Raw genomic sequence first — 24,609 nt, 5'->3', positions numbered from 1 at the left:
GCCTTCAGGGGTCAGGGTAGGGTAGCCAAGACAGCAGGCACTTAATGCAAAGGAGAAATAACATGACATCCAGTGGCACGTCCACCTGAAGGATGGTGATGTCTTCTGTTACCTGGGGAAGGGCACGCAGGAGGGAGGTGTGGGTTGTAGAAGAGTAATGGACTTAGCCTTTTCTGCGTGCAAGCAGTGAGAGCTAGTGGGCCACTGGAAGGACAGATTTGGAAGTTCAGGATTAAAGGGGGACTACAGAGGTAGATTTGAGTCACCAGCAAATAGTTGATATCTGAAGCCACAAGCATGGAGAAGAGGGCTAGGAGAGAAGAGGGCAGAGTGAGAATCAGAGAAGGGGTGATTGGAAGCATGGGCAGAAGTGACAGGGAGTAGGAGACCAGGTGAAGTTGGAGCGATGGGGGAGATAGTCAAAGAGCAATCAGAGAGCTGGAAAGAGGGAGGAGGGAGCTCCAGTAAGGGGGAAGGTTAAGAGCATAAAATAAAATCAAAGTAATGATATTCATTAACATTTCAAGCACTAAATATTTACTGTCCTAACTGCTTTTACTTGCACTATAGTCAGCCCCTCTCCCTTGGAAGGGAGACAGAAAAACTCATCTAATTCTGCCAGGAACGCTGTGGCATGGGTACATTATTATCATCTCCAGTTTACATCCAAGGAAACGGAGGCACAAAGAGATGAAGTCATCTGTCTAAGGTCGCCCAGCTAGTATGCGGTAGAGCAAGGATCTGAACTAAGGCAATCCGACTGCAGAGGCTGTGCTCTCAGCTACTCCAGGGTGCGGCCCCTCAGGCTACAGAAAGAGAGCAGGTAGTAAGAATAGCCAGGTAGGGTAAGAGATCAGGTAGTGAGGGAAGTTATAGAGCAGCATGGTCTTAACACCCAAAGCAATTCTAGAACTTGTCCAGATGGCAGTTGTGTTTGGTTGGCATGTGTGTAAGTGCGTGGCCATGCACATGGGCCATGCCCCATGTCGGAGCTTGAGTCCAGATTTGATGTGACAGATGCACACACAAATACTTAACTTGAATGAACCATGCAGAATCACACCAAGTGAGTATCCTATTGGGACTATGTGTTGTGGATGGTGCCAGGACAGGAACTCATGTTAGACTAGGACCCACCTGCTACTCCAAGTGTGATTCCACTTTCTACTAAAAGTATGGTCCATGAACCAGCAGTGTGGTCAGCACTGGGGGACTTACTAGAATTGCAGAATCTTTGGCCTCCACTGAAGACCTACTGAATCAGAATCTGCATGCTCTTCAGATCCCAAATGATTTATACGCACTTAAAATTTGAGAAATACTTCTCTAGATAATTACTGCTACATTTTTTATAAGTGATGGTTGGAGCCAAGCCTCTAATGCTAAAGCATTTTAAAGGTTTTTATATCCTTGCATCTCTGTTGATAGAGGCTGGTGATCCTGGACGGTTTGGGCTTCTATAGATAGAGGTGGAGGAGACAGAACCCAACAGAAGCGATGGGACCAAAGATGCAGCTTGTAAATACCCTGTTCCCAGGCAACTGAGAAGCATCAAGGCCTAAGCACCTACCAAGTGCCAGGCCTTGCGCTAAGCACTGAGAAAGATCTCCCAGTTTAGTGGAGAAGACAGACACATCACTACTAGTGAGAATTCAGAGTGGGGCATGGAGGAAGAATGGGGAACTATGCCTCAAGGGTTGGGAAGGCTTCATGGGGGTCAAAATCCTTGATGTGAAAAGGCTTGTGGGTGCATGTGCCCACGTGCATGCTATACTCCTGACACATAAACACGTCTGCAAATGAGAAAACTGTTCTCAGTCTATACAGCTTAGGAAATATACGTCCTTTCCCTCCTACCTAGGACATGGAGTTGGGTGGAGAGTGGGTGAGACCCAGTCACAAGTGGAAACAAGTTGATTAAGCATAGCGCTTTGCACTCTATTCTTCTAGCATGCAAATAGAGCCCTTCCAAAGGGGTAAACATTTGGCTGGGATTCTAAGGATGAGCAAACATCTGAGCTGAAACCTCTGGGTTTCCCAGCTGTGCTGACTGCTTGGGGCTTTTTGGGCCATTGTGTGAAAATAAAGACATTGTTGCAGAAATAGAGAGGCCCCATGTTGGAGTTTGAATCCAGATTTGATGTGACAGATGCACACACAAATACTTCACTTGAATGAACCATGCAGAATCGTACCAATGACATCAATACCACATAGGAGCAGAAAGAGCAGGGCAGTGGAAAAGGCATGGACTTGGGGGTAAGAAACACCTGGATCAAAAGCCCATTTACCTGCTCAAAGGTCTTGGCTAAGGTTGCTTAACACCTCAAGTTCCAGGTTCTTCAACTGTAATATGTAGGCGATAATCTCTCTCTTACAGGTGACATTTACCCCTGAAGTGAGTCATAACTGGGAAAGCATATGCAAAGCACACAGCACAGTGGCTGGCACACAGTAGGGGTGCAACAGAAGGCATTCCCTTTGCTCAACTCATCTAACTCCCGGACAGCCTCACGGGTTAAAAGGTGTCAGCTCTGGGGTCTCAGCAAGGGCACATTCTCAGGACTCCTGAATTGGCTGCTCCCTTGGACTGGGCAGGTGGCAAGTTGAACTATTTCAAATTTCAGAGTTTTGAGTTTCCTGAGCCATACTGCTGCCTCTTAGGGAGCAATCACAGACAGCAGCTTAATAGGTCTGTTAACCCGAGATACTCTTAGAAACAGAGAACGAAGAATGCCCTCTGGAGAAGGGCCTGGGCTCAGTTCAATTCGATTCATATCACCAAATGCTTCTCGAGTTCCTTATGTGCCGGGCATAGAGCCAGAAGCCAAGGAAACTACAGGAAACAAGACAGACCTCTCTCTCACAGAGCTCCTAGTCTGTCAGGGAGGCTGATGATGAAAATGCAAGTTCTCTACAGTGGAGCAAAGTCTGAAATTGTGGAGGTATAGAATGCATGCTATGGGAGCCCAGGGGAGAAGAGCCCAACCTAGATGCAGAGCTGGGGAGAGGGGGTCAGGGAAGGCTCATTAGAGGAAGGGGGTTCAGAAGGATGAAGGGCTGGCCCGGCAAGGGTGATGGCAGAGATTCCCATTCCCCTTGCTTGGGGAGGCGAAGTGTTCCAGAGAGAAGAACATTGTACAAATGTGCAAAGCTCTAGAGGAGAAGGGAAGCCTGGCAAGTTCTAGAAACTGAAGGAAGTTTTGTGTAGCTAGAACTTAGTTTAGAGGGCTCAGAATGAGGCTGAGACAGGTAAGGACTATGAGGTTGTGCCAGCTATTTTATTTTATTTTATTTCTTATTTTTTGAGATGAAGTTTTGCTCTTGTTGCCCAGGCTGGAGTGCAATGGCGCGATCTCGGCTCACCGCAACCTCCGCCTCCCGGGTTTAAGCAATTCTCCTGCCTCAGCCTCCTGAGTAGCTGGGATTACAGGCATGTGCCACCCCCGCCAAATAATTTTTTTTGTATTTTTAGTAGACACGGGGTTTCTCCATGTTGGTCAGGCTGGCCTCGAACTCCCAACCTCAGGTGATCTGCCTGCCTTGACACCCAAAGTGCTGGGATTACAGGCATGAGCCACCGTGCCTGGCCTAGCGATTTTATAATTTGGGGATTTACACTAAGAATTAGGTGATGCCTTTAAGTGGTTCTAAGGAAGAAGTGATCTGGTCATTCATCCATGATTTCTTGTTGATTCTCTGCTGAGCACCTTTCAACCGGGCTATGTCCTGTTCATCTTTGAAGACCAGCTGAAGTCTCAACTCCAGGACACCTTCCTAAGCCCTGGGCTGTGCTTGGGATGTTTTCACATCTCTGTCTGCTCTATCACACATTGGTCATGCTATACTGAGATCTTGGTTTAGGCTGTCTACTACCACTAAAGCATAAACTTCCTGAAGGCAGGCACTGGCAGAGTGGCTTGTTCAGTTGTTTTCCTAGCAATTTGGGTAGTGCAAGTATCAAATAAGCATTTGTTAAATAGTTGGTGAGCTTGATTGACTTCCAGGAAAAAACACACACATAGAAACTCGTAGAAAAACATACAACTTTGTAATCACAGATGCCCAGACACAGAGAAAACCACAATGACAGGGGTTGTTTCTCTAGGGATCGTGAGGGGCTGCTTTTCTTTCCAATGGTCTCCTCTGACCAGGCTTGGTGGAAACAGCTCTGCAGGATGAACAAGGACACTGTTCCAGCCCTCCCCTCCTTAGGAACAATGTTGTGTGAAGGGGACAATCCTGGGCCTCACCCTGACCACCTGGCTAGTCTTGCCTTGATGCAGTAAGCTCCAGGCCACCCTAGCCCTGGGTAGGGCAGGCCTAGTAAAGGCCAAGTGACACACTTAAGTACATGTGGTGGGACTATAAATGACTTTTCTTTCAAATCTTCTTTGTTATACAAATAGTATATTTTAGATGTAATGTGTTTACTGCTCAAAATTAGAAAAAAGCCAAAAGATGAAAATAAGAGACAACATCTTGGGGTATATTTTTTTCAGGCTGTTTTCTATGCAAACAAGGATGTCTTTTAAACTAAATATATTCTTTTGGCAAACTTATTTTTTTTACTTAACAAAGTATTGCAACCACCCCTGTAGGTCTTTAAATATTCTTTCATGTTATTCCTTTTAGTAGCTGCCTAGTATTTTATTCTATGGCCATACCCTATGTTTATTTAACATTTCCTTATTGATGGACATTTTAATAGTTCTTAATTTTTCAGTATAATACATAATATCTTAGGGGAAATCTTTGAAGCTAAATCTTGATGTAGAGTTTTACTTATTTTCTTCAGATAAATTCCAGTAAGTGGAATTGCTAGATGCAAAGGCAGGTACAGTTGTCCCTCTGTATCTGCAGAGGATTTGTTCCAGGACCACCCTTGGATACCAAAATCTGCAGATTCCTAAGTCCCTTACAATATATTTTCGAGACTTTTGATTCACATCACCAAGTCACCCTCTGGAATGCCTGAACCATTTCACACAATGTCAGCAGTCAATAGTATGCAAGTGTCCACATTATCCCCCAGACTGTTACAATTTTCTTTGATGACTTAAAAAGGGAAATGGTATTTCCCTTTTAAAATTACACTTGTTTCATTATTAATGAGGTCGATGATTTTCCATTTGTATTTCCTCTGTTACAAAGTGTTACTTTATAGCTTTGCTCATTTTGCGGGCTGGTTTGGCTAGGCATATGTCTCCTAAAAATTTTAAAGAACTCTTTGTGTGTCTGGTTGCTAATCCTTAGTCGATCACATGTTGCGATTTTTTTTTTCTATTTAGTATTTGACTTGAAATTTTTATGGAACTTTTTTTTTTAACCTAAATCCTTTCAAAGTTTTTTTTAATTGAATCTAGCAGTCTTTGCCTTTATGGATTCTACCTTTGTTATTACTCTTTAAAGTACGTGCCCACCTGAGGTTAGAGATTCATGTTCCTCTAGTGCTGGAGTTTATGTGATTAAATGCTTGAGAATGCTTGAGGTATAGATGGTTTTTTTTCTTTTGTTCCAATGGTTCAACCCACTGTTTTAACACCATTTATTACATAATCCATCCTTTCTTCAATGGATCTGAAATGACACTTTACTTATATACTAAAGTCTGTCTCTTTCTCACACGTACACCGGCATGTGTGTGCACACACGGAGGGATCTATTTCTGGACAATTATTCTCCACGTCTTATTTGTATGTCCACTCTTGTACTCATACCACATTGTTAACATTAATTTAGCCCATAACAACATTTTAATATCCGGAAGGATTAATCTTCCTTTAAAATTAGTTTTTTGGCTCTTCTGCATGTTAATTCTTCTAGATCAGAGGTTCTTAATTAAAAGCATGCATCAAAATTACTGGCAAAGTGTTCTGAAAACATAGATGCCTGGTTTCCACCGCCAACGTAGAAAATCAAAACCTCTAGCCTTGGGCCTAAGCATTAGTGTATTTGCCAAACTGCAAGAACCATGACTTTGGATGAACTTGGCAATAAGCTTCTGAGGCTAGAAGCCAAATCTGCCTGGTTACTGCTGATGCCCAGCCCCAGTGTCAGCCACATGGGTGGCACCGAATACATATTTGTTGAGAAAAGAGTGTTAATATATTAATTAACATTTATTTATAACCAGCACTTTTACTTTGAACTTGGACTCCCAAAGGTCACTCACGTTAGGGGAGCTGAGGCAGCAGTGCAGGCTGGTGACCCATATGAAAGATGGCATCAGGGGAGGAGCTGAGTTATGCAAGAAGGGGATCGCTGTGTTCAGTATCTGAAGGGTGAATGTGAGGAAGAGGGAGCAGGTGTATCTGATGCTCCTCCAGGATGCAACACAAGAAAAACATTTTCAGAGACACCTAATAGACTATTAGAAGAAAGCATCTGTGCAAAAATAATAGTAGGTGCCCATTTGTTGAACGGGTTGGTGGCCTCCTCACATCAGGCATGTTTAGGCAGAGGGTGAGCTGAGCTGGTGTGTTGCCATCTTGCAGGGAGTGATTTAGAGAAGGTTCCTGTACCGAGTGAGATTGGATAACTGGTAACCTCTAAGAGCTCTTCCAGCAGGGAGATTTTAGAATCTCAACAATACTTATTGAACAAGTTCTACCATTCAAAGGGATGAGAAGACTCTGGAAGTTTTCTTGTTGGCGAGAAAAGTTCAGACGAAGCCCAGAGGTCACTATCTAGGGAGATCCCCACTGAGGTCAACTTGACCTGAGGAACTTGGGTCCCTGACCTCGTCACATCCCAATGCCTGCTATGGGCTGAAACACTCACCCTTGCCATGAGATGTTTCGATAATCCAGGTGCAGTTCAAGTTGTTGGGGTAGAAGTCAGGGAACCCTGGCGACAAGATGGTCCCACTGGAGCCTTGAATGAAGCCACCACAGAGAGCTACAGAAGGAGCGAAGAGGGCAGTGAAAGACCAGAGGGCCTCAGGGAGCACCCCCGTCATCCTCCTGGGACCCCATCCCCCATCTCTCGAAAGCCCAACCTTCGCTGATGGGGTGAGGGAGTCAGTGGCCTTTTGAGCACCTGTGTTTCTGTGGCAGGAGAGGAGTCTGCTACTTCAGCGCCCCCTCATGGTGTCCCTCACCTTCACAACTGGGCAGGGCCCGGCTCCACTGGAAGTTGGGCTCACACTCCAGAGGCTCCCCGTCACTTAATGTGTAGCCCGAGTCACAGCTGAAGGTCACCAGCGCGCCCACGTAGAAGTCATTCCCATGACGCTGTCCATTTACTGGGATTCCTGGATCCAGACAGTGGTCTGACTGCAGTGTTATAGCTGAAAGAGAGAGGCCACAGCTGGGACAGACAGCTTACTGTCACTACAGAGGGACCCCAGTTGACTCCAAAGAGGAAGAAGAGAGCCCTGGTTTATTAAAGGCAGAAGTTGCCAATTACTGACTCATGAAATGCGGCCGTCAGAATTTGATGAGAGTGGCTTAGGTGCTACGCTAAGGCTTAGGAGTAAGAAAATGACCTTGTCCTCATGGTGCTTGCAGCTCCAGCTTTCTATATTGGTCTACAGAGAACTGAAGTGACAATGATCCTTTAAATCGAGGGGATCAATGTGGAAGGTGATGAGGAAGGACAAGTGTCGGTGCGAGATGCCATCTTGGGTTAACTTCATGGTCAGTCAAATGTTCTGATCCCAGAGTGCCCAGCGTGGTGGCACCCAATCACCTGCCATGAGGTCTGCAAGCAAGGGCCTGGCGTGAAGGTTGTGAACAACTCTAAGCTCCCATGACCTGAGGGATGCTGAGAGCAACAGAGTGCCTTTCCCAGGGCCTTCTGAAGGGCACAGCCTAGCCAAGAACACCATGGGGATGGGGCCAAGCAGGGGCCTGTGGTAGAGCACAGTCCTGAGGCCTTTGACCCACCTGGGCTGACCTTGTCATCCCTTTTCCTGAGCCCACTGAGACTCACTCTCATAGCGGAGCTGGAAGCCGATGTCCGAGTGACTCTTGTCGGTAGAGAAGAGGAGGTAGAGGTAGTTGCTGGTGCTGATGAGGAACTGGGGAACCTGGGTCCCGTGGTAAACCCCGATCAAGGGCGCTGAGTAAGTCCGCCCATCACGTACTTCCAGGGTGTCATAGTTGACCTCAGTTTTGAATCTGCCAAATGACAGAAATGAAGCCTTCTTGAGAAATCCAAGCTTATTAATTTGCAAATGACAAAAGCCCTGCCTGACCCAGGGCTTCCGAATAACCAGATTTTGGCAGGCTGGGATCTTTTAATATAATTTGCACACATTCACTAGCGATGCAGAAGGACCTTCTCCACTCTATTTAACATCCCTCCTCCTCCTTCCATGGCTGGAAACTGCTCTCATCCTCTCTGTGGCCTGATCTGTGAGCCAGCTTAAGACCTAGAGGCACAATGACTAGCCTCATAGAGGTCAGAACATTCTAGGCTAGGGGTCAGCACACTAAAGCCTCAGGGCCAGATCTGGTCTATAGCCTGGAGAGCTAAGGATGCTTTTTACATTTGTAAAGAGATCTTAAAAAAAAAAAAAAAAAAAAAAAGGCAAAGCAGAGCATGCATCAGAGATATGCAAGTAGGCAAGTGGCCCACAAAGCCTAAAATATTTACCATCTGGCTCTTCACACAAAAGTTTGCAGACTGCTATTCCAGGCCAGGAACACTTTGTCCGGAAGAAGTTTGTTTTCACATTTAGGTGGCTACGTTCTCCACCCAAGGGGCATAGCCAGGGTGGGAGCTAGAAGTGGGGCACATGAGCGGGATTTGGGGCAGAGGTGGGGGGCTGCCTTCCCACGTTGGACATTTCCAGGAGAATGTTCGTCAGATACCAGAGTCATGCTTTAATATCTGATGGTGTCTATCTGCCCACTCCCCCTCCTTGGGGGCTGGGGAGGGGGGAGCTCTAACATCCCAAATGGTACCCAAGCCTTCTCTTCACCCCTCCTGCCATAGTCCCCTAAACAGCACAAACCAAGCCCAAGGGCAGAGCCAGTGAGGTCTGCCCCACCCAGGGCAATCTGGTCCAGTGTTCTCCAACCTTGCTGACATTTCAGCATTGGTACTGGTCCCCTATCCACCCTGCATTCCCTCCCACATGGCTCTGTAAAAATCTCCCCCTTGCCCTCTCCCCCAAGGCTGTGGTCACAAGCACCTGTCGAAGGTGATTTTGATGGGGTAGCCTGGCTGGGCCTCAATCACCCAGGCACAGCTCAAGGCATCCTTGTAGAAGCCAGGCCAGCCCGGAGAAAGGATGGTGCCGCTGGGCGAAGTCAGGTGACCACCACAGGGAGCTGGGGGGACAGAAGGAAGAGAGGCAGCTTTCTTCAGGGACAAATGAGTAAACAAACAGAAAATCTCTCTATAAAATGTGTCAGGCAATAAGTATAGTTTTTGTTTTTACGGAAAATTACATAAACTATAAACTGTGAGTTTTGTCTACTGGGACCTTTATGGGTAGGTCCAGTTATATCATGTGGAGTGTTATTAAAGGCCAGAGGGGAGAAATGAAAAGAATCCTTTAAGCAAAGTCCCTTTGTCATTCTAGAAGGGCTGAAGTACAACTAATATTTGGGCCACATGGTGTTTTTCCTTCGTTCCTCACTCAATTGTCAGGCCTGAGGCAGGGGCATGGACCCAGCCAACCTCCTCACATCTGGCCCTGGAGAAGGTCAGAACCCCAGGACCCTACAACTCAGATGTTCAGCTCAGGGTGCCGGTACTCCCTGCTTCACTGTAAACTCCAGGAGGGCATGGGATGTGTTAATTGTGTTACACAACTGGGTATCCCCAGTATTGAGCATGGTGCTTGGCACACAGTTGTTCCTCAATGATTGCTGGTTGGATGAATAAATGAGTTAATGACAGGATGGATGAATACAGTCCAAGGCAGGGAACTCCACAGGACACTGGGAGGCCTAGGCACAGCTGCTGGCTGTCTCTGGTCTTGCAAAGTCTGTTATTTACGCCTCTGTCCACATGTCCCATCCTGGGCTTCCCCATTCTCAGCTGCCTCTTTCCCACCACCCCTGTCTCTTCCTGCAACCAGACCCTCAGCCCCTAAGGTAGTCATTAGAGCTATTCCTCTTTCAAGGGCACATGATTGGATTTCATTGCCCACCCCTTTTGAAGTTATGCAAGGTCATGTGACTGCTGTGACCAATAAAATGAGAGCAGAAGTGCTGTACATCATGTCTCTGTGGAAACTTTATAAGCCTGTGTGTGATCTGCACACAGTTTCCTTTTCCTGCCTCAGTAATTGTGGAAGCAAGTGTCAAGAGGGAAGTCTCATCAATCTGGGCCCCTAAGTGACTCTAAGGAGCAGACATCCCCGATGACCCATGTTAAATATGTAGCTTCAGTGGTCTGTGTGAGATATAAGCTCCGGATTTTTAAGCTGCTGGGATTTGGAGGTTGTAAGTTAACACCGTGTAGCCTAGCCCACTCAGACTAGCACACCTCCCCAAGGCTGATGATGAGGATGATGATGACATCCACTACTACTGCTCTGTCACTGCCATCACCACTGCCATTGACTGGGGGTTGACTCCACCTCAGTCAGGCACTGAGCTTACATACGTAATCATGTTCACTCTTTGCAAAACAAAATCCCCTGTGAGGTTGGTGCTATTATTACCTCCTAGGAAAGCTGAGGCTTACGGAGGTTGAATAACTAGCCTTGGGTTAGCAAGTTGCAGAGCTTGGATTCAGACCTAGGCAAGACAGCGTAAATCCAGAGATCTTAAGCTAAGCCGCCTCCCATGTCAAAGGAACCTCTGCTCCTTTGTACTCCCTTACTATGGAGCTATCAGAAGCCAAATATTCCCTGAACAAGACTGGGGAGGAATAAAGAGCTACATAGCACTTCTCTCTCTGCAAAGTTTTGTAGATTTCTCCAGGTAATCAGTTTCATAAAAGATAGTCTAATATACCCAATCCTCTTTTTTTTTAAATGCTATAACCTTCAAGAATTATCTAAAATAGTTGTCAAGTATTCTTAACAGAAACTTATATTAGGAAGTTTAATTAACAAAGAAGATTATAATAAGGGTAGTAGTCGTCAACTCTTACTGATGACTTACTATGCTAATTGCTACACATGTGTTATCTCATTTAAATGCATACATTTATGAAGTTATTATCCCTATTTTATAGAGAAGAAAACTAAGGCTAAGTAGGTTAAGAGACTAGATCAAGGATACAGAGCTAATGAAATTAGAGCTGAGATTGAATCTCAAGACTTCTGTCTCTAAATCCCCCGTGACACATAATAGTGCTACAACCACAGCCAACAGTAATAAGCTCATGTGTACCGATAACTTACTATGTGTCAGGGCTTAATGTGGATTATCCTTGTGACAATGGCAACACTAAATGGCACGTACTATTATTATCCTCGTTTTATAGGCGGGGATTATTATCCCATTTTCAGTAAATTGAGGCTTAGAGAAACTAAATAATTACATAGAGCTATATCAAACATTGGGAGAGTAAATTGTATATGTGTATTGTCACTTCCTGGGTAACCCCAGTTTTCAAAACCCATCCATCCATCTCACTGCAACTACTAATGCTTTCCTCCATTTCTCTGGTGGACACATGAGACCTTGGAGGTGGGGAGGGGCGTGCCTATTGCTACATCCCATTGTTACAATACAGGTTTGCATCTCAGCAGTGAGGAGGGACTCTTTCTTGGCTCCATCTCAGCACAGGCCCAGCCTCTCTGGTTGTTGGACTGTGATCTCCCCATTTACTTCCCGGGGAGCTATAGATCATGCAGTCTCCATTGCCTGTCTAGGCCACTCTCCACTCAGTGCATACATATGAACGAAACCCCATCTACAATTTCCAGAGAGGGAAATTCAATCCCTTCCTTTGGCGGTCACCACTTTGCTTTCTTTCTCTGCTGTGTTGCTTCATTAGTTTGGCTAGTTAATCTCTTCCTGTGCACCTGTGATTGTCCAGTGACCTATTTAATCATTCTGTCCTCCACTTTCTCTGTTGTTCATCTTCATATTGCAGAGTAGTAGTTGCCCGGCAGGGATTTGGAGGGGAGGATTCTTTTTTTTTTTAATTTAATTTTATTTTATTATTATACTTTAAGTTTTAGAGTACATGTGCACAATGTGCAGGTTAGTTACATATGTATACATGTGCCATGCTGGTGTGCTGCACCCATTAACTCGTCATTTAGCATTAGGTATATCTCCTAAAGCTATCCCTCCCCCCTCCCCCCACCCCACAACAGTCCCCAGAGTGTGATGTTGGAGGGGAGGATTCTTAAATGCAATGTCTCTTTCACATTTGAAAAGATGATCGACCTCACTCTTAAACATAAAAATACATAGTAAAAGCACAGTGAAATATTATTTCTCATCCATCAGATAGGCAAAATCCAAAGTTTAATGACACATGAGGCCGTGAGAAACCAAGGATTCTAGGACCTTGCTGGTGAACGTGCAATATGGTACAACTGCTGCACAGAGGAATTTGGTAATATCCAACAAAATGCATATGCATTTACTCTCTGACCCAGCAATTCTATTTCTAGAACTCTCCCAAAGATACACTGGCAAAAATATGAAATGACATATACGTACAAGGTTATGCAAGGTAGCACTATTTGTGATAGCAAATGTATGGAAACAGCCCAAATGTTCAGTGGTAGAGATCTAACTGAATAAACTAGGGTAATCAACAAAATGGACTATTTATGCAGCTATAAAACAAGAATGAGGGATATTCTATGTAATATCATGGAGTGGTTCCCAGACTATATTGTTAAGTGAATAAAAGCATGGTAGAGAATAGTAGGTATAGTATGATTCTCTTTATCTAAGAAAGGGGTAGAGACATACACACATATTCACTCATAATAACAATCAATGAAAGGATAAACCAAAAACTAAAAGATTATTCACAGAAGGATGGAGGGAACAGGGTAGAGAAGATAGGGATAGAAGCTAGGCTTTCTCAGAATATACCTTGTTTATATATTTAACTTTGGAACTATGTAAATATTTTAAATAATTAAAATGAAAGATTAAGCAAATCAGTAAACTGATAAGCAATTTCTAAAAACTCAGAAGCAGAGTGAAATAAATGAATGCAATGCTAGATTAGTTGGTAGCATAATCCCACATGAAGAAACTAGTAAAAGAGATTTTAAAACACAATAATTTGATAGCCTACCTTAATAGGATACAAAAAGAAATGAAAAAAAAAAACCCTTAAACTATTCTCTGTAATTATATTATTGTTGGTAGCTATTGGTATTACTACTTTGGGACTCTTAGGCATGTCCCATGAATTGGGAAATTATATTAATGGTGTTGGGAACTGGGATTTTCAGCAAGAGTGAAAGGAGATATGGATATGATATTAAAGAAGTTAAGTAAAAAAGAAAAAGTGTTTTTACATTGGAAATGAAATAAACCCATGATGAATTTTCTTTTAAAAACTGTTTCCTAGCTGTGTTCATTGAAAAGGCTTAGAAACAGGAACGAAGTCAATAATAAAAAGTACCCCTAGTGCCCAAATTTTAAATATCAGTTTCCACTAAAAGGAACCAGGGTTTCTAGGAGAAATAACTGATTCTGGGTCAGAGACAGAAAATGTACAAGATGATGTTAGGCCAACTTCAAAAGGCTCCCACTAGCCAATGACACAATTTGAGCATTAATTAGAACAAACTGCAGTAGATTTAAATACATAAAATATGTTTGGATTGTAATGATATTTAAAAATGTGCAACTTTGGAAGGTGTTAGGGAATCAACTCATTAATACAAAAACTGGCAAATGCAAATAATTATTTCCTTGCTTTTCCTTTACAAACTATATCTCGGAGTAACCAAATAGTTGATGAGGACAAGTTTTCTTTAAGTATAGCATTTCAGCTTATGAAAAAATAAATTATAGCATGTTACCATTTTGTAATTCCTAGCGTATGATAATTAATGGTTCCTAATGACCCCAAAAGAGAGATACCCAAATATCATATGATTCTGTTGAAGACATTGCCTACAAGATATTCTCGCTAAAAAAATGGAAGCTCAATCTGATTAAGTTTCTAGATCTTACTGCCAATTAAAGGGAACATAAAAGAGAGACAATCGTGTTAAACAACCTCCCAGGGAAGCAACTGGCAAAATTCCGAATGCAGGAGACTCCTCATTCTGAATAATTCTCATTTATCTCCAGATAAATGATCCGACTTCTGCAACAACAAAAAAATCTCAAGGGGGTGGGGAGTAGACACCTATAGATTAGAAAAGACTTGAGACATATCAGCCAATTATAATGTATGAAGCTAACAAGGATACTGACTTAAAAATACTATCAAAGAACGTATTAGCCAATCATGGAAATTTGATTATATTGAGTAATTGTTTTTAATTTTTTAAAATGATAGCAATGTGGTCATGCTTTAAAGAGCTAGTTTTATCTGTTGGAGACACATTACTAAAATGTTATAGATGAAGTGTGATGACTGAAATTTGCTGCGAAATAATCCCAGAACCAGCAGGGTGGTTGTGGGGGAATGGGTGGGGATATAAATGAAAACAAAATAGGCCATGAGTTTATAATTGTTGAGGTTGACTGATAGGTACATGGGGGTTCATTATACTATTCTCTCTGTTTTGGTATAGGTTTGAAATTTTTCATTTAAACAAGGTGAAGGCAAAAACAGGGAAGCACACACATGTCTGTGTGCGTGCACATGCGCACACACATGTCTGTGTGCGTGCACATGCACACACACACACACAAAGAAAAGAAGGAAAAAGAAGGAATGATCCTCTCTTGAACAGGGAGAAGAGCTCAGCAATAAGACAAAAGAGGGACCCTGTGACTGTCCCAGCACCTGGTACTCACTACATGTTCAATATTTGTTGAAGGAATGAAATACTGGTTGATAGGCAGGGATACTGGGTGTTATGGATGGAATTGTGTCCTCCCAAAATGTAGAGGTTGAAACCCTAGCCACCAATGTGACTGCATTTGGAGAGAGAGCCTTTCCGGAGGTAAATAAGGTTAAATGAGGTCATGAGGATAGAGCCCTAGTCCAGTAGGACTGGTGTCCTCATTATAAGAGGAAGACACCAGGGGTGCATGTGCACAGGAAAACAGGCCACGTGAGAACACAGAGAGGAAGTGGGCATCTGCAAGCCAAGGAGAGATGCTTCAGGAGAAACCAGCCCTGCCAGTACCTTGATCTTGAACTTCCAGCTTTCAGACCTGTGAGAAAATAAATTTATGTTGTTTAAGGCACCAAGTCTGTGGCACTGTGTTACGGCAGCCCAGGCTGACTGATACACTGAGCTTCTGATGAGGGGTTGCTGTCCCCTGTGAGGGATGAGCCACTTCTCCTGACCCTGATGCTAAAGTTGTGCAAGGCAAAGAGGAATAGGGAATGGTGACAGAATAGAATACAAAGAACAAATACTCATTGAGCACTGAGCTCTACAACATGCCAGGCTCTGACCTTCATGTATGCTTTTGCTTCCCCTGTGTGTTAGTCTTCACAGCCACCTATAAGGCGGGCACAGACATTAACCTCATTTCATAGCTGAGGGAACATACTTGAGGTACAAAGAGCTTAGGCGACTGGCCAGGAACACACACTAGGAAGTCGCAGGGTCAGGATTTAAACCTGGGCAGTCCAGCTCCAGAGCCTGCATTTTTAACCACTCTGGGTGGACGTGGGAATGCCCACCTCAACCACTGCTTCTGTAATGGGATGTAGGCTGCTGCTAAAGGGGTTTTGTTGACTAGCTGTCCAGTGTGAGTGACCAGAAGTAGTGGAAGTCCTTTCCTCTGACCAGAGTGACTCTGGAGTTACTCAGCCCTGCGGCTGGAAGTGTGGCCTCCTACTCTCTAGCTCTGCCTCCCCACTACCCACCTGTGCCCCTTACCACCTGTCTTCCACTGTTTTGTGGTAGAATATAAGCAGAATGAACTTGGGACTCAGACCTCACTTGGAGGTTAAAAGTGATGATTCTGGAATCAGAATATCTGGATTTGAACCTTGACTCTCTCATTCACTTAGCTATGGTCTTAAGCAAGTTATGTAACCATTTTGAGCTTCAGTTTCTTCATCTGTGAAGTGAGGATAACAATACCTCCTCATGAAGAGTCAATGGGGCAGTGGATGTTGATATGGTTGGGCTCTGTGTCCCCACCCAAATCTCACCTCGAATTATAATCCCCATAATCCCTGCGTGTCAAGGGCAGGACCAGGTGGAGGTAATCGGATCATGGGGGCAGTTTCCCCCATGCTGCTGTCATGATAGTGAGTCGCAGGAGATTTGATGGTTTGCATCTGGCATTTCCCTTGCTTGCACTCACTCTGTCCTGACGCCCTGTGAAGAAGGTGCCTGCTTCTCTTTTGCCTTTCACCATGACTGTAAGTTTCCTGAGGCCTCCCCAGCAATGTGAAACTGTGAGTCAATTAAACCTTTCCTTTAGAAATTACCCAGTCTTGGGCATTTCTTCATAGCAATGTGAGAATGGACTAATACAGATGTAAAGCAATTGGCCTGGTATTTAGCACATAGTATGTGCTCAATGATTACCAGCTGGGTGATTTTGGGAACGTCAACTCACCTCACTGTTTTTGCGGATTCTCATGGATAAAGCACAATTACATCTTTCTTGCAAGAGTGGCAAGAAGATTAAATGAGAGATTGCTAGAAACGCAGTAACTGCCCTTATAGTTCTTCCTTAATGCCGAAATGAGCTACCACCACCACTTAGATTTCTTTGTGGTCATGAGGAGAACTGACCTTTCCTTATTACAGTACTTGCTTTTTTCCTGATTTTAAAAGTAACACATTTGGTGTAGACAGAGAATAAATGTGGATGTGTTTATACCAAACTGTTAAACCATTTTCCTCTGGGGAGTGGGATTGGGAAATGAGCATTTCCACTTTGAGCTGTATTGCACTTGTGCATCATTTGAAATTTTTACAACCACCAAGTATTCCTTTATTTGTTTATTTGACAGAGTCTAGCTCTGTCGCCCAGACTGGAGAGCAGTAGTACAATCATAGCTCACTGCAGCCTCTAATTCCTAGGCTCAAGCAACCCTCCGAGTATTTCTTTAAAATTTAAAAAATGAAAATACAGGGGCCAGGTGTGGTGGCTCAAGCCTGTAATCCCCGCATTTTGGGAGGTTGAGGCTGGAAGATCATGAGGTCAGGAGTTTGAGACCAGTCTGGCCAACATAGTGAAACCCCGTCTCTACTAAGAATACAAAAATTAGCCAGGTATGGTTGCATACACCTGTAGTCCCAGCTACTCAGGAGGCTGAGGCAGGAGAATCGCTTGAACTTGGGAGGCAGAGGCTGCAGTGAGCTGAGATCACACCACTGCACTCCAGCCTGGATGACAGAGCAAGACTCCATCTCAAAAAAAAAAAAAAAAAAAAAAAAAGAAAAAGAAAAAAGAAAATACACACTCACTGTAGATAATTTATCTTTTATTGTGTGTATTTCTTGTAAGCAGAATATTCTTAAAGCTCAGCTCTTTGTCTTTTAATAGGGAGTTTAATTACTTTTATTATCATAACTGATATGTTTGTCTTCTGCTGTCATTTTGTTTCATGCTGTCAATTTCTGATGTTTCCATGTGATGTCCTGTCTTCTTTGTCTTATGCATTAGGCAATGTATTTCCTTTTAATTTTCTACGGGGATGTCGAAAGTAGAAATCCTGCTTTTCGTTCTATTTGGAGATGCTTTTAAGTCTTTCACAGATGTGTTGGAAACTATATTCTCTTCAGTGATATAATTCAAGAAAAATACAGTAACAGGGTAGCCAAGAGTCTGGATTTGAATTCTGGCTCCATCACTTACAAGCTGGGAAGATCCTATGCAGGTGACTTAACCTGTCTGTGTCCTAGCAGGGACAATAACGACATCTATTTCCTAGGACTGGTGCAAGGTTGAAATGAGGTGACACTGTAAGACACTTATCCTAGTGGGGTATGATTATTTTTCCTTTAAAGAGACAAGGAAGAGGTAAGTGTAGGGAAGAGAAAGTCAGGCAGGTACGCTGGTGTAGCTGCCTTCACTACCCGGAAGTCTTTCTTGGGAAATTTCTGATTTTACACCTAAGGGACTCCTGTGTCCTGTGAACTCAAGATCACAGACTTGGTCAATCTAGCCCATTCACTTCCGTATTGTCTAAGGCTGCTGTTGCATTAGGACAGCAGAGTTATAGCCCACACAGTCGAAAATACTTCCTCTCTGGCCCTTTAAGAAAAAGTTTGCCGACCCCTGCTTTAGATCCTCCAGATAATCATCCTTCTTTCTAAATTTAGGAGAAGCCATCGTCTCTCTTGTCCTATTATAACCTCTCAAAAGCTAAGTGGCTCTTAGCATATATTAAAAGATTTTCTAAAAGACCATTAGCTTCTGCATTTAATTGTCCACAAGGTGGGGACACTTAATCAAAAACAAAACTAGAAAAAAACGGAAAAGACAAAGATGCTGATTGCAAAGCAGAGCTCTACCAAGGCTCAGACAAAAGGAGGGAGAGGAGCCAAGAAGGGACAGGTTCCCAGGGGCTTCTTTAGCCAGCTCTGTCTAAGGTTTTAAGGCTGGGATTCAGCCACCCTAAGTGGCATCAGGCTCTCACACTCTGCCTGACATGCTACTTTCCAGATCCCTGAAAACCAGGCTGGCATCAAATGCCCATTGCTCTGAGAAAACCGAGTGGGCTCTCCCTGGGGTCAGGGTCTCCAATAGACTGTCCCTTACTTCTAGTGCCTACTGCCCCAACCCTACAGCATTTCCCCCTCCAGGGACAGAATGAAAAAGACCTTTTTAACTTTAAAATGAAGACCTTGCTTATGAAATAGTGAGCCACGGGAGGCTGAGGTGGGTGGATCACGAGGTCAGGAGATCAAGACCATCCTGGCTAACACGGTGAAACCCTGTCTCTACTGAAAATACAAAAAATTAGCTGGGTGTGGTGGTGGGCGCCTGTAGTCCCAGCTACTTGGGAGGCTGAGGCAGGAGAATGGCATGAACCTGGGAGGTGGAGCTTGCAGTGAGCCAAGATCACGCCACTGCACTCCAGCCTGGGCGACAGCGAGACTCCGTCTCAAAAAAAAAAAAAAAAATAGTGAGCCACTTGAAGATCCATTAACAAAGGTCAAATTATCTCATGTGTTCATACATGGCCTTGAGGGTTTCAATGCATCACAGAGCTAAAGTCTAGGAGCACTTGATTCAGGAGGGTGGGGGGTGGAGAGGAGGATTGTGCAGTTACTAATTCCTGAGGGTTCCTCAGAGCAGTCAACTAATTTGGGACTAAGCCCCTGCAGGCTCAGGGGCAATGGGAATCCGGCCTTCTGCCCTGAGACCACTCACAATCTTGGTGGGGAGACAGGCCTGTGGAACTGGTAAATGTAATAATGGTAAGAACCAGTATCCAAGAAAGTGGTCCAGTGGTGGTGGCCCACGAAAAATAATAGAAATTAGGAGAAGGAAGTGATCAGGTGAGCTAGAGACAGCAGGGAAGATCTCAGAGATATGAACCAACACAACGAAAACTAAAGAAATTAGAAGTGGTCAATGAGTGCAAGGGAAAATGAGGGGGCTGGTCTGTAGGAAGGTGAAAGACCACCGATTCACAACCCTCCAGACTGGGTTCTGCATGGATGCTTTGTACGGTGACCTGTTTCACCAGCAAATAACTCCATCAGATATGCATACTTATTCCCCTGTTGCCAGTGAGGGACCTGAGGTCTAGGTCTAGTTACTTAACCTAAGCCTATTAATTCTACAGCTGGGAAGCATGGAGACTGAGTTTCGTGTTGTTTCTCTAACTCCAAAGCTTCTGTTCTTTCCAAAAGTGCTGACTGCACTGAGGAAGAATGGCAGATGAGGTTGTACAGACCACACTGTGGGAAGCTTGGAAGTCAGAAAAAAATGTCTATTCATGTCACAGTTGGGGCAAGTTCCTGGAAGGATGGAAACGCACCACTTGATCCCCCAAAGTGGAGCAAATATTGATCTGGTTGGTCCAATGAAGAAATAGTTAAAATCAAGTTAACGCTAATGGCCAACACTTATTGAGTGTTACCTCTCACCAGGCACTGCTCCAAGAACTGTGCATGCTCAAGACAACTCTTCAAGCGGGTTCCCATTATCAACCTGCATTTTACAGTGGGGCAAATGAGGCACAGAGAGGTCAAGTTACTTCCCCAGGGTGGCTTGGATGATAAGTTGCAGGGTGGAGACAGCAGGCAGTCTGGTGAGAGTCGGGGCTCTGGAGGCCTTTCATTGATATGCGTCTCATTAGGGAGGCTCTAGCCTAGTTAAAAGGCCATTCATTCATTCATTTATTCGGTGACTCATCAACCAGTATTGACTGAGCATCTACCAAGTATCAAACAACACACCAGCTGTGGGAATATGAGGCCAAGGAAGATTCCCTAACCTCATGGAGTTTATGTGACAGTGAAGGTGCAGCTTATGAGGACTTACTTTATACCAGGACTGCCTACTCCATACACATCTGATAATTATCATTATCCCTCCTTTTTTTTCCAGCTGGAAAATACAAAGGCTCAAGGGGAAAAGTGAATTGCCAGGATCCCAGCTTGGGCCCCTCTCACTCAAATGCCCACCTGGACTGCTTGCCACCTCCAGTGTTCTCAGTGGTCCCTTGTCTCCCATCGACCCATTTGTAAGCTCTGGGTAATACTCTCTCTCAGGCACGCTCCCTTTTTCATTCTCCTGTCCTTCTTGTTCATGGCCACTATGCCCAGATTTGAGTTTAGGAATTGGGTTAAGTCAAGAGGTCTCTTAAGTCTCTATCCTCTTTCTATCACATGAAATGTGAGGAAGAAGATTTCTGCCTCCTAAAAGGAGAGAATCACAGCCTTCGTCTCCTTGGATACTGTCAGTTTCCCCAAGGGGCCCTTGGGATACTCACTATTCATCCATTATTCACAAATATTTATTAAGCACCTATTCTGTGCCAGGTACCATGGTTGGTACACAATGCTTGGTACACAAATTTGCCTGGTGCACCAATGCTTGGTACACCATGCTTGGTACACAAATTTAACCTGACTCCTGCCTCAAGAAGCTTTATCTGTATTTTAAATGTCTGTAGTTTGGTGGAACAGATGGCTGGTCTTGAAAATTGAGTCAAAAACTGTCTTGTGTGGCGAGGCAGGACTGAAGAGCTGCCATCATAAGCCGTGTGCCTGCTGCAAGCTGTGTTTCTTCTGGCTGGTTGGCCCTGAGTCTCCTGGAGATTGACCACAAGGATATCAAGTCAGCATTTAACAGGGCACAAAGGCCGAGACTGGGAGACATCCCAGGGAATTGGGGAAAATAAACATGTGGAGAAGGAAAGAGTGACAGGCAGCTTGAAAGACCCGAAAACTCGCAGCGTTGCCAATGCTACTTTGGGCTGCCGGAGCTCCCCTGGGCAGGAGCTGGAAACAGGGATCTTAATGGCTGTGATATTGAGAGAGTTCTCATTTGAAAGAAGAGGTGCTTTTGATGCCTGACAATCCAGAGCCGTTTCTCTACTTTAATCTCTGGTTATAATTTAAATTCCTATGCACAGTGGCCTTATGAAGCCCCTGCTATTCCAGCATGAGGGTGAGAGAGTGGCCCTTCGTTCTGGGAGAAGAGGAAGGACCAACACAGAAAGGAACCACCGTGGCCTGGGCTGCTTGCTCCCCCTCCCCAGCCTCTCTGGCTGACAATGGCCACTGCTCCCAGCCTGCAGGCTCGTACCTTCACACCGCAGCACAGCGCTGTTCCAGACCACGCTGCCCTCCTTCAGGACGCAGGTGATGGTCTCTGAGCCCTGAGTCCCAAGGAAGCCTTCATCACAGAGGAAGGAGATGGAGCTGCCCAGCTGGAGGCTGTCCCCAAACCGTTTGCCATTTACTGGAACGCCAGGATCCGGGCACTCGTTGTGTCGGAAGGCTGTGTAGATGGAGTTCAAGGACATGATCAGACATTGCTGGAGTAGAGAAGAATCCCTAAAGAAAATTAGCTTCCTTGGGATGGTAAACCCTAGAACTCCACCACCTCCCCAAGAACTTGCCATGTTGGAGGGAGAGCTAGGCATTCTAGGACCTCGGCATTAAGCAGGTGCTCATTAAACTTGATTTTCTGCCTTCCCAAGCACCTAATCCCACTGCATTCTAATGGACATTTATAGATCAGGCAATAAGCTAAGTGTTTCTGCTGTTAGCTCGTTTATACCATATAATGATTCTATGAAGTAGCTCTTGTTACCCTACTTTACAAATGAGGAAACTGAGGCTCAGTGTGGTTAATGAGCTGATCTGTCTCCTCAATGTCAAATCCATTCCAAGATTCCCTAACTTCAGACAGTTATGGGATCATTTCTGCTTGAGGTGAGCTGGACTCTAAATTCTGTGACGCTAATAGACTCTAAGCATCATAAAGGAGGTGCCCTAGAATTAACCCTGTCTGAAGCTATTTCCTTTATTTCCTTGCCTATTGTCAGGGCTGCCTCTCACTCTACCTAGGCAATTGATAATGCAGAGTGGGGAGAGGACAGAGTCAGAACGCTGTAGATTTAATCATGCTTTGCCTTTTATTCGTTACATGGTCCTGGACAACTTATGCAATTCTGATGAGCCTTAGTTTCCTGACTGATAATATGGAGATCATCCTTCACTTGCAGGGTCATTCTGAGATAGAAATAAAATGAAAGTTGATGTGAATATGAGAGTGGCGATTGTTCGGTGCAGCACGTGACAGACGGTAAGTGCTCACTGAAGATGAGTTCCCTTCCTTCTTCCCTCCTCTGCATGGGAAGATACTCTTTCCTGCTCAGTCTCTACCAAGCATGTTCCCTGCCTTCCTCCAGCAGGGGTGTCACAGTTCTCTTACTAAATGTCTCTGAAGCCAGGCTCTATTTTCACCCCTGTTGTTCTGAGGATGGCAACTTTCCAGTGGAGACCAGGATCCATGGCTGCATGGGTATGGGCCACTTGAAAAAAAATTTCTTGGCCTCTGAAATTCCCTAGTGATAGAAACATCTGCACATTCAGAAACAGCAGTGGCCCTAGAGGCTGCTGGATCTTGCTAGAGGCAAGAGGCCTGCAAACCTGACCCTTCCCATTGCAGATGAGGTAAGGGAGCCTCTGATGTGGAGATGACTGTGATGATCCCACGCAGGGCTTCAGTTGAGTGCCCAACACCCTTCCATTTGAACGCTTAGGTCAGCCCAGACTTGGGTCTCCCAACCTTTCTTCGTTGGAAACTATGACCATGAAGTCACCCCGACATTTAGAAATATGGTGTGGGAAAAAAAATGATGCTTGGGGCCCAGAAGTCCAGGCATTTTTCTTTCAAACGCATCAGTCATACACATGTAGGCACAGATACACACACCCACATATGAACACACACATACACGTGCGCACACACACACACACGCGCAAATGCACATAGCAGGAATATGGAGCTATTTCCAACATCTGGGAGCAAAAGCTCTGAGTCAAGGACCCACTTCTCCCTGTGTACCTTTCCAAACCTCAGTTTTCTGGCATGTGAAAGGGGTAGATCTTGCTTTATGGAGTTTTTGTTGTGAGGCTTCCAGTGATGACTGTTGAGTGCTCAGCACCAGGTTCAGCCCACAGGAGGTGCTTAATGGATGGTAGCTACTGTCTTTGTTGTTCATTATGTTCCATGTGGAAGAGGAATTAGCCTTGTTACCAGAAGTTCTAGGGGTGGAAGTGGGACCACTGATCCTTGTTACAGGGACACAGAATTCACGTCAACATAAGTTGACTTGAAATCTAGAGTGCCTGCTAGCTATGGAGAGAGCTGTCTGGGGAGGCGAGCTCCCTGACACTGGGCAAATTCAAGCTCAACCTCAGTGATCATCAGTTGGGATGTAGGAGGAGATTAAAGTCCTACGGGAGAAACTACGCTAATTCCCTGACACTTGGCCATGGACAACTGTTTCACTGACTGCATCCGATCGCCTCAGAAGCCTACCAAAAACGTAGATTCTGGGGCCCCATCCCTTTAGTGATTCTAATTCAGCAGGTCTAGGATGCGGCCCAGATTTTTAAAAATTATTTCTATCAATCCATCCAACTGTCTATTTGTATAAATGCATAGAAAACTATGTGATATCTGTAATAGTGTCCACCAATTGTTGGCAAGGATCATTTCTGGCTGGGGGATTTTGGGTAGTGGTTAACATCTCTCCTTTGACCTCTCCCATTTTTTGAGTATTTACAGATTGGATGTGTATCATTTTTACAATGGTAGAGGAACCTTGGAAAGAAATATGAGTAAGAGCTATCCTCAGGTTAGTCTGCTGCCCTCACGATGAAGCTCAGCCCCTGGGCCGTCAGCTGCCTCCTCCTCCCAAGTTCCCACTCAGTGTCCACACATGCTGCAAACCCACAAGACTTCTTGGCCCTCACCATCCTGGATAAGTGTGCTCCCCAGGATACCTTTTATCCTTGTTCTTCCTACTCCGCCAGGGCAAGAGAAAGCATTTACTCATTCATGGATCCTTCCATTCCATAAACATTTGCTGATCCCTAGCACACACCAGGCCCTGTGCGGGGCCAAGGGATATAAAGATAAGGAAAGC

General features: G+C 44.7%; 1 protein-coding gene across 2 annotated transcripts in view; it reads right to left on the bottom strand.

Moving 5' to 3' along the window:
- Positions 1 to 24,609, bottom strand: part of CSMD2 (CUB and Sushi multiple domains 2) — a 647,961-nt gene that overhangs the window by 203,302 nt on the left and 420,050 nt on the right. For both annotated transcript variants that reach the window (XM_055391224.2, XM_063700513.1), the window contains 5 exons: positions 21,753 to 21,947; positions 9,143 to 9,281; positions 7,936 to 8,123; positions 7,103 to 7,291; positions 6,784 to 6,900 (listed from right to left, as the gene is read on the bottom strand). In XM_055391224.2, the coding sequence (XP_055247199.1) occupies positions 6,784 to 6,900; positions 7,103 to 7,291; positions 7,936 to 8,123; positions 9,143 to 9,281; positions 21,753 to 21,947 (828 nt within the window). The remainder of the gene's footprint in view (positions 1 to 6,783; positions 6,901 to 7,102; positions 7,292 to 7,935; positions 8,124 to 9,142; positions 9,282 to 21,752; positions 21,948 to 24,609) is intronic.

The sequence above is a fragment of the Gorilla gorilla genome, chromosome 1, assembly GCF_029281585.2.
Source record: "Gorilla gorilla gorilla isolate KB3781 chromosome 1, NHGRI_mGorGor1-v2.1_pri, whole genome shotgun sequence".
In the NCBI taxonomy this organism is placed as follows: domain Eukaryota; kingdom Metazoa; phylum Chordata; class Mammalia; order Primates; family Hominidae; genus Gorilla; species Gorilla gorilla.
Note: the sequence above shows the minus strand (reverse complement) of the source record. Positions and strands in the feature narration are given on the sequence as shown.